This window comes from Peromyscus eremicus, chromosome 1, assembly GCF_949786415.1.
Source record: "Peromyscus eremicus chromosome 1, PerEre_H2_v1, whole genome shotgun sequence".
Lineage (NCBI taxonomy): Eukaryota > Metazoa > Chordata > Mammalia > Rodentia > Cricetidae > Peromyscus > Peromyscus eremicus.
The window spans coordinates 123,872,851-123,887,878 of record NC_081416.1 but is presented as its reverse complement, the minus strand read 5'-3'; the positions used below and the strand labels follow the sequence as shown (position 1 = coordinate 123,887,878).

Sequence of the window (15,028 nt, the reverse complement as noted above, 5' to 3'; positions counted from 1 at the left end):
TTAGAAAGTGGAGGCAGGGAGGGTGTGGAACTTTGCAGATCGCAGCCATCCAGCTCGTCGGTCCAAATGGGAGGAATGCGGCTGCAAAGCTCGACCTCTCACGAGGCAGAGCAGCAGCTCAGCTGGCGACCTTTCCCCACCAGCACACAGGCTATGGCATCTTGTGGCAGCTACGGACACCATGCCGCTGTCTGCAGGGCCAACTGGTGCATGCATTCCTTCCAACAAGTGTCTTATAACGTACGTAGGTTAAGCAAATCGGAGTGCTGGGGAGGTTAGACCCACCCGGGGAGGTTTCTGTGAACAGGAGGGGCAGCCTTCTGGTTAAGTTCAGGTTTCAAGGAGACCAGTTGCTAGGCTGAAAGGAAGAGCTGGCCGTCGGGGCTGCGAGCATGCCGGATCCCTCAGGAACTGCAGGCTGCTGGAGGACCTCTCAGACCCCACACTGTATCTAACCTTCATGGCATGCTAGACATTGTCTGGGCACTCTGCATGGTTCTCCTGCCTTAGCCACACACAGGCTCAAGAGGAAGGATGGCTGCCCTAGGATCACAGAACTCCGGGAGTGTTGTCTTAGTTAGGGTTTCTGTTGCTTCAGTGAAACACCATGACCAAAAAGCAAGTTGGGGGAGGAAAGGGTTTATTTGGCTTACACTTCAGCCTTGCTGAAGGAAATCAGGACAGGAATTCAAACAGGGCAGGATCCCGGAGGCAGGAGCTGATGCTGAGGCCATGGAGGGGTGCTGCTTACTGGCTTCTGTCCCATGGCTTGCTCAGCCTACCTTCTTATAGAATCCAGGACCACCTGCCCAGGAATGGCATTACCCACCATGGGCTGGGCCTTCCCCTACTGATCACTGAATGAGAAAATGCCTTACAGCTGAATCTCATGGAGGCATTTCCTCCATGGAGGCGCTATCCTCTGATATCTCTAGCTTATGTCAAGTTGACACACAAAGCCAGCCAGTGCAAGTGTGGTCTGGAATCTTACTCTGTAGACCAGGCTGGCCTTAAACTCCTAGAGATCTGGTTACCTGTGCTTCTCAAGTGCTGGCATTAAATGCATGTGCCACCACTGCCCGAGGGGTCTGGAATCTTGTCCACTACACACAACACCTTCTCAAACAGAAGCTAGACTCCCAAGTTCAGAAGGAGACAGCACATGTGCACCTTTCTAAACTGTTTAATCATGGCAGCTGCTGTTCCTAATCTCCCCGTAATAAACCCACACTACTAATACTGGTCGATGTAATGATTAGGGGTATACCCCGAAACCAAGTCCTTCCTTCAAGGTTCTGCTCTCTTTGAATTTTAGCTTGACCAAGACACTATAAAGAAGAAATTCTGAAAGTCTCATCATTTTCCTCCAGCACTCACAGGAAGAATCTATTTGCTTTAAGAGGGATGGGATAGAGCCACATGGAATCAAACACAGATGGAAGGCAACAGCCAGTGAGTCCCTGCCTAAGCCAGGCCAGATGAGCCTCTGGGCAAGCTGTCTGCCCCCACTTGCTCTAGGGGATCTTCTAGACTGCTGGCTCCTTCCTACAAGCAACCTGCTCCCCTGCACCCGCAGCTGCGCTCACTCACAGGCTGCTGAAGTCCACTTTTCCTTGCAATGCATCTTCGGCCACGGCCGGGTCAGGGGAAAGGACATGTCTCCTCCGTCTGTTCCACAGCACAGGCCTTCCATGGGTGGCTTTGCTACCTCCACACAAACTCCATTGCCTTCCCTTCCCTCTCCCCAACTCCAGATTGCAGAGATTCCTGTGTGGCTATGTGTACAGGTATTCATGTAGACTGTAACATTCCTATATCTTCGGTGAGCAGCCCTAAAGAGGAGCTATTTCAGGAGGCGAGGACAAGATGGTGGTGGTGGTGGGGGCTTAAAGGACAGAGCATTCCTGCCTCAAAACACAGCCCAAATGCACCCAAACATGATAAGGTTCGGCCACAAGATCAAAAACAATAAAAATTGCTTGGAAAGGAGATTTTTCCTCACTGACTCCCTGAAAGAATTAGAGATGCTCTTCTGCCCTCTAGTGGTCAAAATCAGCATCGTCCTTCAGGTATCCTCAGGAAGAAGCAGACATCCTCCTTAGCAACAGTTCCCTGTCACCTGTGCCCAGGAAGGCGGCCAACAGTAAGATGCCCAGACTGTAAAAATAGTGTCCATCTGAGGTATGTATGGGAGACATCAATGCCAACAAGCCTAGAAGCGTGGAGGAGGCTGCCTTACTTCTCACAGGGCTTAGGAGAGCAAGCAGAGATGATGAGAACAATAAGGGGTCTACCTTGGAAAATGGGGGGTCTATGGGAACACAGGCTAAGTGCTCCCACATACCACTCTACCCATGGTTACTCCAGGCACTGAGACAGGCTCTTTCATGGAGTCTGTGGGAGAGGGAATTATGAATGGGAAAGATCTGCCGAGTGGCTCAGGAGACTTGGGTTTGTTTGGTGGGGTTCTTCCCCTTCTCAGTCTGAGACTCAGGCTCCTCATTAATATAGTGAAAGGTCTGAAACAGAAGCTGTCCAAGGTTCTTTCTGGCTCAGACATCTGGGCTGTTCCTACATCCTTGGAACACTACTGACATTCCCGGTACAAAATACATTACCCTCCATATCTTCAAGGGAGCTTCCCCACGGGAGCATTCCCCTCCAAACCTCTTGCTGCCCTGGATTTTGCAGCCTTTTAGAACAGTGGGAGCTAGCTTTTCTGTCTGGATGAGACGGCAGCTGACTTTTCATATAGTGTGCCCCTTACCAGCCCATCCTTGCTCTCTAGGAGTGGGCTTCTAAGGGCCAGGCTCCTGGAAAACAGGAGCATCTAATCCCTTCCTGAACAGGCCTAGTGCTTGACAAGAATAAATAAAGAAGGCCGTATCTGATTTTATTTTCTCCTTGAAAATTGGTAACATCATTAACGACAAGTAAATATATCAGTGGGATTAATGGAGTGAATCACAGAGCAACTTGATTGGATTTAAGACCACATTATTTCTTTGGGGTGAATTAGTAAATTTAGCACTGTCAAGAGGTGATGGATTGGGAACCCGGGGACTGAGAGTTCTTATTGATCCTGAGAACAGATCAGCTCAAGAGGCAGCTACCATAGCTCCCACCCTCCGCCTACACAGAGAGAAAGGAGTTGTGGCTTTATTACTGAAGGAACTGTGCAGAAATCCTGTGTTCCCTTTCAGACGATGGCTGCGATACTTGTGAATCCATGGGTCAGGCAGATCTGGGGTAATGCCCCTGTGGTGGTTTGAATCAATTGGCTCCCGTAGGCCCATAGGGAGTGGCACTATTAGGAGGTGTGGCTTTGTTGGAGTGGGTGTGTCACTAAGGGCCGGGCTTTGAGGTCTCAGAAGCTCCAGCCAGGCCTACTGGCTCACTCTCTCTTCTTGCTGTCTGCAGATACAGAACTCTCAGCTACCTCTCCAGCACCATGTCTACCCGCATGCCACCAGGCTTCCCACCGTGACGATAATGGACTAAAGCTCTGAACTGTAAGCCAGCCCCAAATAAATGTCTTCCTTTATAAGAGCTGCCATAGTCATGGCGTCTCTTCACAGTAACAGAAACCCCAACTAAGACAACCCCCCAAATCCCTGCCTCTACCTAGAATTCATATTCTTGCATAAGAATCCTTCTGCTTAACTGTGGGCCTGTGTGATCGGCGGCTGTTTTCTAAGGAAGAGTGCTGGAGACATAACATGATGTCACCCGGAAGACTTGTTTACAAAATATGGTGGCTCCTTCTCTGGGGGCTCTTATCTTCTCTACAGGAGGATTGGTGACAGAGTCCTGAAGAGAGGACCAAGAGAGTCAGCATGGGCACCACTGGCATGGGCTTGGAGTTGGAGCCTCTCCCTTTGGGTCCTTAAGGGGACTGCAGCCCAGGCTGGGAACTTGGTTGCATCCCACTGAAGTTGCTCCTGAGTCCCGGAGCCATGTAAGAACTATGAGATAAGAAGTGTCCATCATGAGTCACTCTACACGTGGTGCCATTGCTATGGGCTTGCTTTGGTAATGAAATAGGGACAGGACAGTGAGCATCACTTCTCATCACAGGCATTAGGGACCCACATATACCTTGTAAGGCTGTTGGCTTCCTGCCTTGAGACTATAAACACCGGAAACAGGATAAAAATTTGTGGGCCTGGGTCCTGGAGTGACCATGGTGAGCTAACCTTTTCCAACTCCACTCTGTTTTGAACAGTTTATCTACACAATCAATTTTTTAGCACATCCAGTCACTTAAATTTGAGGACTATTTGTCACCACAGCACAGTCACGATGGTCAATGGCCACTGCTAACTTGATGGGATGTACCTGGGAGACCAGCCTTTGGGAATGCCTGTGAGGGGTTATCTAGACTGGGTTAACTGAGGTGGGACTATCCACCCATTGTGGGTAACAGCAGCATTCCCATGGTTGGGTTTCTGGCATGAATTGAAAAGGATGAATTTGTGATGCTTTTCTGCCCTCTGGTGGTAACATGGAGCAACAACCCTCAAGAACCTTCAAGAAGGAATGGCTGAAGGAAATCAGATCCATTTTCAGGCTTATTCAGCTGTAAAGAATAATGAAACACGGCAAATGGACAGATGTGGAAATAATCATCGTGAGTAAGGTAACTCAAGCCCAATAAGACAAACGCTATGTTCTTTATCCTTTGTAGGTTCTAGATTTGAAAGCTTAGATTATGTGTGTTTAAACTAGAGTACCCATGGAAGTCTGAAAACCAGAAAGGGGCTCTGGGAAGATTTCAAGGCGTGAAACGTAATTTGATGGACATGCCAAGGCTGTTGTACACATGATCTCAATGGCCGAGACAACATACACAACACACACACAAGACCAAGGGAGACAAAACCTCGGATGGACTGGGGGGTGCACATGAAGTCCTGCTCTTAGCTGAGAAGCTACTGGCAACCGATGGTGGCTTGGGAGAAGGAGTAGTTTTCGTTGGGTGTGTGGCCCCTGCAAGGCTACCCATGCTCTAGCATGCGGTCCTACACTCATACACATACAACAGCATTAGAAGGACTCAGTGGGTCAGAAGGGAGAGTGTGCACGTGAACCAGGGAGAGAAAAGTGGATGTGGGAGGAGTTGGAGAGAGAGAGAACAGGGGGTGGATTTGATTCACACAGACATTATAGGGATGCATGAAATCTTCAATAGGAAAACTCTACACTAAGAGGGCAGGAAACCACCCAAAGCTAAGCATGCTGGCTCATTGCTCCCCACTTCCCGACTATGGCTGCAATGTGGTCAGCGGCCTCCCACTTCCCGCTGCCATGTCTTCCCCACCATGGTGGACTTCTCAGCTATACACCAAAGTTTTCCTCTCCCAAGATGCTTCTTGTCAAGTGTTCTACTTTGCTTTTCTGTTGCTGAGATGAAACAGTTTATTTTATTTTTTTCTCCTCTTACATTTGGTGACCGTCCATCACTGAGAGAAGTCAGGCCAGGAACTCAAGGCAGGAACCTGGAAGCACGAGCGGAAGCAGACGCCATGGAAGAATGCTGCTGTCTGCTCACGCCCAGGCCCACACCCAGTTACCTTTCTTAGAGGGCCCAGGCCAACCTACCTAGGGATGGAACTGACCACAGTGGGCAGAGCCCTCTTAGATGAGGTAGCCATCAAGAAAGTGTCCCACAGACATGCCTCCAATTTGATGGAGGCAATTTCTCAGTGCAGGTTCCTTTTTCCCAGGTGTGTCAAGTTCACAACCAAGATTCATCATCACGTGAGGTATTTGGTCTCAGCAATGAGACCGGTAACTAAAAAGAACACTATCATTTACCCTGACAGTCACCCAATTTCATTTCAGAATCACAGGTGGGAAGCCCAGAGCATCTGAGAAACATATGTCCTCTTCCTATTAAGAACACAGCAAGTTTTGCTTAAGATAGTTTTATTTTTATTTATATTTTGCACATCTGTGTAGTATGTGGGTATGCCTGTGTGTGTGTGTATGTGTGTGTGTGTGTGCGTGTAGTGTGTATATGTATATGTGTATGTGTGTGTAGTGTGTGTATAGTGTGTGTGTAGTATGTATGTACAGTGTGTATATGTGTGTATGTGTGTGTAGTGTGTATATGTGTATGTGTGTGTAGTGTGTGTATAGTATGTGTGTGTGTAGTGTGTATACGTATATGTGTATGTATGTGTAGTGTGTGTGTAGTGTGTGTGTGTGTAGTGTGTATATGTGTATGTGTATGTAGTGTGTGTATAGTGTGTGTGTAGTATGTGTGTATAGTGTGTGGGTACACCTTTGGAAGATGGGGCCTTGTGGTAAAAGTTAGATTGTGTGGCATGCCTTTGAAGAGGATATGGGAACCCTGGCTTCTTCCTCTCTCTTCCCATCACAGCCACCATGGAGTAAAAATCTGCCCCACTTTATGCTCTCCATCATCAAGCGGTATCTTACCCAGAAGCCCCCAAACAACATGCCAACAAAACATGGACTCAGACCATGCGCCAGAACAAGCCCTTCTTCATTTTTACTTGACTGTCTCAGGCATGTATGTCTCAGTCACAGAAAGATGAGCAGCACAAGAATATTGCTTAGTGTTTATGGAGTCTTAGAACCCGAGGCTAACAACTCCTTCACCAGAGTGGGAATGTTTGTGGGGTGCTTAGCAATAACGATCTGGTCCTTACTTGTGTCGATGAAGACAGCATCCACATAGATTTTGGTACAGAAAGAGCCCAGAATAAATCCACAGGCTGGTCCAAATACCAACATCGTGAACAGGATTCCTGCAAGAAGAAAATGAAAGGTTAGGTTAAAACACAGAAGCCCTTCAAGGAGCAAAATCACCAAAGGTCAAAGAGATGATCTTACATTGGCCAGGTAAGACACCTGGTTATTACAAATGACAATATGAGGAGCTAGTCCAAACATCACAGAGGAGATATCAGTGCTTTTCATCTTTGAGAACACTATGAGAATACTGCGTATCAGCTGCAATTCCACAGGATTCTGTTTTAGATTTTATTGTTGTTTTAAATCATGTGTATAGGTGTGGATTTATTCATGGGAGTGCTGTGGCCTCAAAGGTGTGGAGGAGGGCATTATATCCCCTGGAGCTGAAGTGAGAAGTGGCTGTGAGCCAACTGATGTACATGGACCCTCTGCAAGAGAAGCGAGCGTTGCTAACCACTGACCCATCTCTCCAGCTCCTCTCCAGGAATTCCAGAGGTGGCTCTAACAAGGTATTCATAGGCTCAATCTCTCTTACCTTTAGAGGACTTTGTGCCACATCAATCAGAAATACTAAAATAATCCAAATCTGGCACTAAGTAGTTTTCCTATCATTAGGAAATCTGAAGGGGAGGGGTGCTGGAGAGATGTTTCAGTGGGCAAAGCGCCCAGCATAAATATAAGGACCTACATTTGGATCCTTAGGACTAACGTATACGCCAACCATGGCAGCCAGCCTGTAATCCCAATATCGGAATGTTGGGACATAAAGATCCCTGCAGCTCATTAGTCGCCCAGCCCAGCTTAGTGGGTGAGATCGAGCTTCAGTGAGACACAGTGGCTCAGAAAAGATGTAGAGCAACCAGGGAAGATACCTGATGTCCCCTGATGTCCCCCTCCAACCTCCACATGCACATATACACACATGCACAGACACCTGCACACATACATGCACCCCCATGTGCACACACGCTCTATACACACACACACACACACACACACACACACACACACACACACCACAAAAAGGATTTTGAAAGGATTTTTACAACTCTGTTTTTACATTCATTTTAGCTATACCCCTTCCTTCCATCCATTCATTCATTCTTTTTTTTTTTTTTTTGCTAAGATTCTAGGCATTCATACAAACTCAAGAATATTTGGGAAGTGAGAAAAATCCAATCCACAAATGATTTTCAAATGCAGCCAAATATTTATAATCTCTGAACACAATAAATATGAAAAACCAAACAAGAGTATACATTGAGAAGAAGTGACTAGACATTGGATAACTTCAGTTTTGCCACCCCCCCCCCCCGCCCCCACTGTGGAATCATGGTCAATGGTTGTTCAGGACTCAAACCTGTCTGTGGACCTGAGATGATGGCAGGCCTTGGCTGTGTATTTAGTTACCTGGAGACTGTAGTACACAAGCTTTACACAAAATTTTTGGCTTGCTTTTAGAAAAGCACCGAGCCTAAACTAAAACTCACAGGCTATAATCGCTTAATTCAATTTCAGTCTCAGAGACATATTCTGAGCACTGACCATCCCCCAGCCATGTGGATAAAGAGGAAAGTAGTAATCCCTCACGACAGAGACAGTTATCAGATGGGGACAGCCAGGAACTCATGCCCAAGTAGATGGTCTGGACCAGTGGGTGCCAGCAGGTCTACCTGGGAATCAGTGTCACAATGGGAACCCAAGCTCGCACGCAGGAGGACACATCTGTCTACTGCCTGGCTCCCTCAGAGGTGGGGCTCAGAGTACGTGGTTCACCAGGGAGTGTGCCTTGTATAGGTTCATTTTATCCTCAACCTTTCTCATTAGCCAGTCAGCTTCCTGCTCACCGTGAAGCCAGCAGCTCTGCCCTGCCACGCCCCTCCGCCATGGCGGTCTGCTACACCACAGGCTTAGAATCAATAGAACCAAAGACCGTGGACCAAGACCTCTGAAAACAGGAGCCAAATAAATCCTTTGTCCACCAAGCTGTTTCCCCAGGCATTTCGTCATAGCGATGCAAACTGGCTAACATGCTCACAAGCTTCTTCCAGGAGCCAAGCACTAACCTCAGGCTTCGAGACTCAGTACCAAACTTCAGACGGTTAAGGACCCTGGTCGTCATGGAGCTCACTGACTTACATGAGGGGCCCCAAAGAAAACTCCAGAAGCTATAGACCCAAGTTCAAACGTTTCTAAGTATTTGGCAATGGAAATTAGGTCTTTACAAATAGGAGCCCAGAGCCCCAGAGCAATCACTTGATTTTGGCCTGTAGACAGTCAGACAGACACAATGAAAAATAATGTTTTGCATCACAAGAACGGACTGCTAGAAAGAAATTAATCTTTTCAAAATACCCGAAGGATAGCAACAGACCTCAAATCTCACAGCTATTCATATTTAAGGGCAAGTTTTAAAAGGGAAACATGTTAACTTTAAAAAGGAACAGTGTCTACAGAACCAGCACGCCAGCCTGCTTTGTCACATTGCAGATAGATTATGATAGCCTAACAAAGAATGGTGTGTGTGTGTGTGTGTGTGTGTGTGTGTGTGTGTGTGTGTGTGGTGGGGGGGAGGCAGTGGCAGAGAGAGAGAGAGAGAGAGAGAGAGAGAGAGAGAGAGAGAGAGACAGAGAGAGAGACAGAGAGAGAGACAGAGAGATACAGGGATGGACTCCAGGGCCTGGTGAACGATAGGCTAGTGCTCTACTACTGTGGTACATCCCTAGCCTCTCTGGGGGCCAAGTGACTCCTCCTCAGAGAGATATCATAGTAAGCAAACAGCAAGCTGGTTTTGAAAATTTTTCTATGGACAGCCCAATAATACCACGTGGGAAGGGTCCTCTCACATCCGGAGGCATAAGGTCTCAGACAGAGCAGCCTTGGAGCAAGGCTCTGGATCCTTAGGGAAAGCTGAAGGTATTAGGCACAAGGATCTCACAGAAAGTTACTTGTGAATTTGTTTCCCCAGCTCTCCTTTTGTCATGCGCTGTGTGTGTGTGTGTGTGTGTGTGTGTGTGTGTGTGTGTGTGTGTGTGTGCATGCGCATGTTTTAATTTAGCAAAACTAGCTCAAAAGGATACCTGGCTGTAGCATCCCTGTGAAGAACAGGAGTCCTGGTCCAGAGGGGAATGGTTTTGCTGCTCTTTTAAATTTGTGGCTCAAGAGTGCCCTCTGCTGTCTCTCTGGTGCCTATACACCACAGGAAGGGCACGCTGTGGAAGAGCCTGAGAAAGAAAGCCAGGAAACCACCAAGGCAGAGTGGCCTCTGTCTATTACCCTGTCTAACCCAAACCACTTTACAGCTCCAGTCCCCTGTAATCTCTTCAATGATTGAAAGAGGAAGTGTATGAATAGATGCGCTCTCAAACGCTCCTTCCTTTGTCTGCAGCATGCAACCAACACATCACAAGCAAAGGACCAGAAGCCAGGACGCCCCATCTTTAAGGGGGCCGCCCAGGTGAGGGGTGAGGACTGGATAGCCTGGGTTGAAACCCCAGATCTGCTATTTTCTATCCTCACAAGAGCTCACTTGCTCCTCTGATGTTGCCAAGGGCAGTGGATGCTACCCTTGCTTTCTAGTGGTGATATGCCCGGAAAGAGGAAGAGGTCACCAGGAGGGAATGGAGGATGCTGGTGGCGAAGCCGTGACCTCTTTAAATTAGTGGACATCTGCAGTTGCCAAGCTGGGTGCTGAGGGACCATGAGCCCCGCCCCCTTGAACTCAGAGGATCCTGCAGAATAACTTTTTGAAAGCAGATTCATTTATTATTTTATGTGTTTGTGTCTGTGCCTAAGTGTACCACATGCACGCAAATGCCAAAGCAGGGCAGAAGAGGGCATCAGATAACCTGGAACTGCAGTTACAAGTGGAAGTGAGTCACCAGCCATCCTGCATGTTTGCACCCAAACTCGGGTCCTCTTCAAGAGCAGGAGTGCTCTTGACTGCTCAGCCAACTTCCCAGATCCATGGCGTCAGCACCGGCCCACACCTCTCTTTCCTGTGATTTTCAACTGTTTCTTTTTGTTTTCAACATCAAAGATTTATTTTTCTTTTATTTTTGAAATTACAGTATACTTACATCATTTCCCTCTTCCCTTTCCTCCCTCCTAACCCTCCCATACACCCTTCCTTGATCTCTTTCGAATTCATGTCCTCTTTTTAAAAATTGTTGTTACGTGTGTGTGTGTCTGTATATATGTGTGTGAGAGTCTGTGTGTGTGTGTGTGTCTGTGTGTGTGTGTGTGTGTGTGTGTGTGTGTGTCTGTGTGTATGACATCCCGTCTTTGAGAACTGAGTTTTCTGTAGCTGCCGAGAAGGAAAGCACCCATGGAAATCAGTTACGGGGAGGAACTGAAGGTAGCAGGGTCTGAACGGATTCTTGGCTCGGAAGAGCCCTTGTAGCTCCCTAAAGGGACACTCAGCAATTGTTAGAGATCAGGACAACTGAAAGACAACTTTTTTCTCTCATTTTCAAACAATTACTATGTTGTTTGGATATACACCACTTAGCAAATAAAACTATCAGTTATTTCTTCCAGACTCAGGGTTCATATGTGTATATAAATAAAATGACAAATGAGGGAGGATTAGGAGACAGGTGTGAATTTTCTTGATTCATGCACAGCGGCTGAAAGCAATCTGGGCCATGCCAGGCTAGCCCTTATTATGGACCATAGCAAGTCTCAAGAAAACGATGCCCAGGGACACCTTTTGATAGTGATACTACCTTCTTTCATGCTTTGCATCCTTCAAAATTAGTACCAGCCACCTGGAGCCTGAGAAAGAAAAAGAAATGGGCCAAAGATTTTGTCAAGAAATTGGCTGCCATGTTAGACTTTTAACTACCATGTGTCAATCAACAGTATGTACTGGGCATGCACCTTGTGGCAGGCCCTGTACCAGGAACTGGGGGTATGGCCGTGAATACAACAGACATCTCGGTCCTTGTGAGGTTTGTATTCTGGAGGATGAGAGGCAACAAACCAATCTACTTACCATGTTCTTTTAGTAGCAGTATCAGATAAGAATGTGTAACTGCAGCTAGGGCAAGTAGTCTCACAGGCAAATTCTATACTGCTAGTTTGGTAGCCAAAATAAAAGCTCCCAAAACATGTCCACAACCCTCATGCTCAAGGGAATTATGGTAGAAGATGGATGGAACTGAAGTTGCACGTGTGTGTGTGTGTGTGTGTGTGTGTGTGTGTGTGTGTAATGTATTTGCAGTGCACATGCATATGTGTCCATATGCTTGTGGATGCCAGAGTTTGATGTTGGGTGTCTCTCTTGAATGTTCTTCACTTTACAGAGATGGGTCTCTCCTTGAACCTAGTCAGGCAACCTTTTTCTTTTCTTTTCTTTTCTTTTCTTTTCTTTTCTTTTCTTTTCTTTTCTTTTCTTTTCCTCTCTCTCTCTCTCTCTCTCTCTCTCTCTCTCTCTCTCTCTCTCTCTCTCTTTCTTTCTCTTTCCTTGCTTCCTTCCTTCCTTTCTATTTGTTTTATTTTTTTTTGAGACAGGGATTCCCTGTGTGCACTGGCTGTCCTGGAACTCACTATGTAGACCAGGCTGGCCTCGAACTCAGAGAATTACTTGTCTCTGCCTCCCGCGTGCTGGGATTAAAGGAGTGTGCCACCACCACCCAGCAAGGAAATCTTAAAATAACATCAGATACTAGATTATGATATATTACACACTACTATATGCTATTGTGTATGCAGTATGATACACATATATCCATGTGCCTGAAGGTAACTGTAAAGATCCTTCAGATGTGGTGGGTACAGAAGAGTCAGGGTAGGAGCTGCCATGATGGACCAGAGAGATGGCAAAGGACTTGACCTCTCACACTGGCCTTGAAGGGGTGAGAGTGCCATTAGTCAAGAACACAAGCACCCTCCAGAAATCAACAAGACAATAAAAATAGCTTGCCCCTCTAGAAAGGATTTCAGCCTGGCCATCTTGATTTTAGCTCCACATGACCCATTATAGATTTGAGATCACCAGAGTACCATATGACAACAGTGTGTGAAGTCACTCTGTCTGTGGCACATTATAGGCATGCAAACTGATCACTGTGGCCAAACTTTGCCAGTATCTAAAAACAGATGAAGATAAATCAGCCTTTTGATGGATAGTTCTCACTCTCAGGAAGTATTCCATAAAAAGGTTTGCACATTGCACATGTGTACTGGGAGACACACCCAATAATGCTCATACCGGCACTCTGTAAGACCCCTGACCTGAAAATACAATGTCCACTCAGATAACCTGCAGTCTCTACATTCTGGAATGTCTGTGGATTGTTTACGGGATGGCCACTTCCAACAAGCCATGGTAATTATGGATGAATCTTAAAAAACACAGGTGAGTCTAAGTCTGTGTGTCCAGACCCAAGGTGGCAAAATGAAACTCAAGAGTTGTAACAAGAGAGACAGGCTTTGCTGGAGACCAGGGAAATAAACCTTATAGAAGTTAGAACTGAAGCTAGGAAGGAAAGAAGGGGAATTATTATTACCATTATTACTTCTTTGTGTGTACAAAGTGACTGTGTGTGTGTGTGTGTGTGTGTGTGTGTGTGTGTGTGTACATGAAAGCTTGAGTGTGTGAGCCGTGGCCTGTGTATGGAGTTCAGATGAGAACCTTGGGTATTGGTCCTCATCTTCCCCCTTGTTTGAAACAGGGTCTTCTTGTTGTTTTTCATTGTGGATACCAGGCTGGCTGGCCTGTGAGCATCCAGGATGCTCCTGTTTCCTCCTTCCATCTTGTCCTAGGAGCACTGGTATTATAATGCTGGTGCTGTGTGTGTTCATGAGGTCCTCATGGTTACATGGCAAGTACTTTACCCGTGGATCCATCTCTCTAGCTCCTATCTATTATTATTAGCCATATGATTAATAAGGAGTTGGGGGGGCTATGAAAGGAGGTAATTACACAGTGTCTATTCTACAGTTTGTTTACAGGTTATATGAGGCTTTATTACAACGTGTTAAGCTGGATATCTGTGTTTTGTGTTGGAGAAAAATGTGCACACGTGATTCTGAGTAACACACACACACACACACACACACACACACACACACACACACACACACAAATACCTCTATTTGTTGAGGGCTTCTGTGGGATGCTAAGGACCATGTGATTTCTGCCTATGATCTCATGGTTCCTTGAACAATGCAGTCAGCTGTCCTCATTGCAGATTTACCCAAGGAGATATGTAGCTCACGGAATCTCAGCTACTTTGCCCCCTGACTTGTGACTTCCAGGCATCAGCTTAACCCTTTGCAGAACCAGGTCTGCAGGAGGCTCACACAGATAAGGAAGACCGAGGCCAAATCAGACTCCACACTTTGCTGGAAAAGGGAGCCGTTTAAATGCAGACGCCATTTGCAAGGATCTCAGGCTAACTGGACCTGTACCAACACAGAAGGAAGGCTCTCCCAGACCCTTCACAGGTAGCTGGCATGGGCCTTGGTAGGTTATAGAGCAGGCTGTGTGGGTCCCAGGATCACTCAGCTGCTAAAAGGCCTGGTACATCCCTCAGGCTTGCCAGACTGGGGCTTCCATCTGAAAGAAGCATGCTAACAAGATCAATTTTAGGGGGCTGTAGTGAGGAATGTCACTACCGATGTCAGCCTGGTGTGACCCTGGCACAGATGCACAAGATCGGCTGGCTTCCACTGATGCCTACAGCTTGGCTCTGTCTATAGGAACAGGGGAAGGAAAGACAGTGTAGCCACACTTGAACCTTTCATTTGGCTGTGCATATAGATACCCCTTACAAATATCTGCTCACCAAGGCCACCATCTTGAGGCATTGCAAGGTGGGCTGCACAGGGCATAGCTGGTGTCACTGTGAAGAAAATGGCGAACTTCCCTTCCAGCCCTTATCCGTCTCTGTGTCAAAGTGACACGGGACTTGGTTCTCACTTGGGAGTGAAGGGTGTAGGCTAACCTGAGGGTACCCCTGGCCCCTGTGATCTGGGGGCATCAGCTCTTCACGGATTGAAACCAATACCAAGACAGCCTCCTGCAAATCCAGGCCCTTTCCCTAATACCTCTGATCCCTCTGCAGCCAGTGATTCTGAGCCTGTTTCCCTTTGTGGGACAGGACCCAGGTGCTACCTGCAGAGGGGCCAGCTCTGGTTATCAGTGTGTCTGAGAGCATGGTGCCAGTGTGCCTGTGCCTCAGTTTCCCTCCCTGTGAAATGGACTGATGACAACCGCACGTCCAAAGAGTCTCGGAGTATCAAGTGTGGGATGCACGGTCTTTAAACCAGTTCCTGCACACGGTCTCTGGAACCACCC

The 15,028-nt window shown here is 47.1% G+C and overlaps 1 protein-coding gene across 2 annotated transcripts in view; it reads right to left on the bottom strand.

Moving 5' to 3' along the window:
- Slco3a1 (solute carrier organic anion transporter family member 3A1) overlaps positions 1 to 15,028 on the bottom strand; it is a 289,311-nt gene that overhangs the window by 71,882 nt on the left and 202,401 nt on the right. For both annotated transcript variants that reach the window (XM_059272942.1, XM_059272944.1), the window contains exon 3: positions 6,678 to 6,776. In XM_059272942.1, coding sequence (XP_059128925.1) covers positions 6,678 to 6,776 — 99 coding nt within the window. The remainder of the gene's footprint in view (positions 1 to 6,677; positions 6,777 to 15,028) is intronic.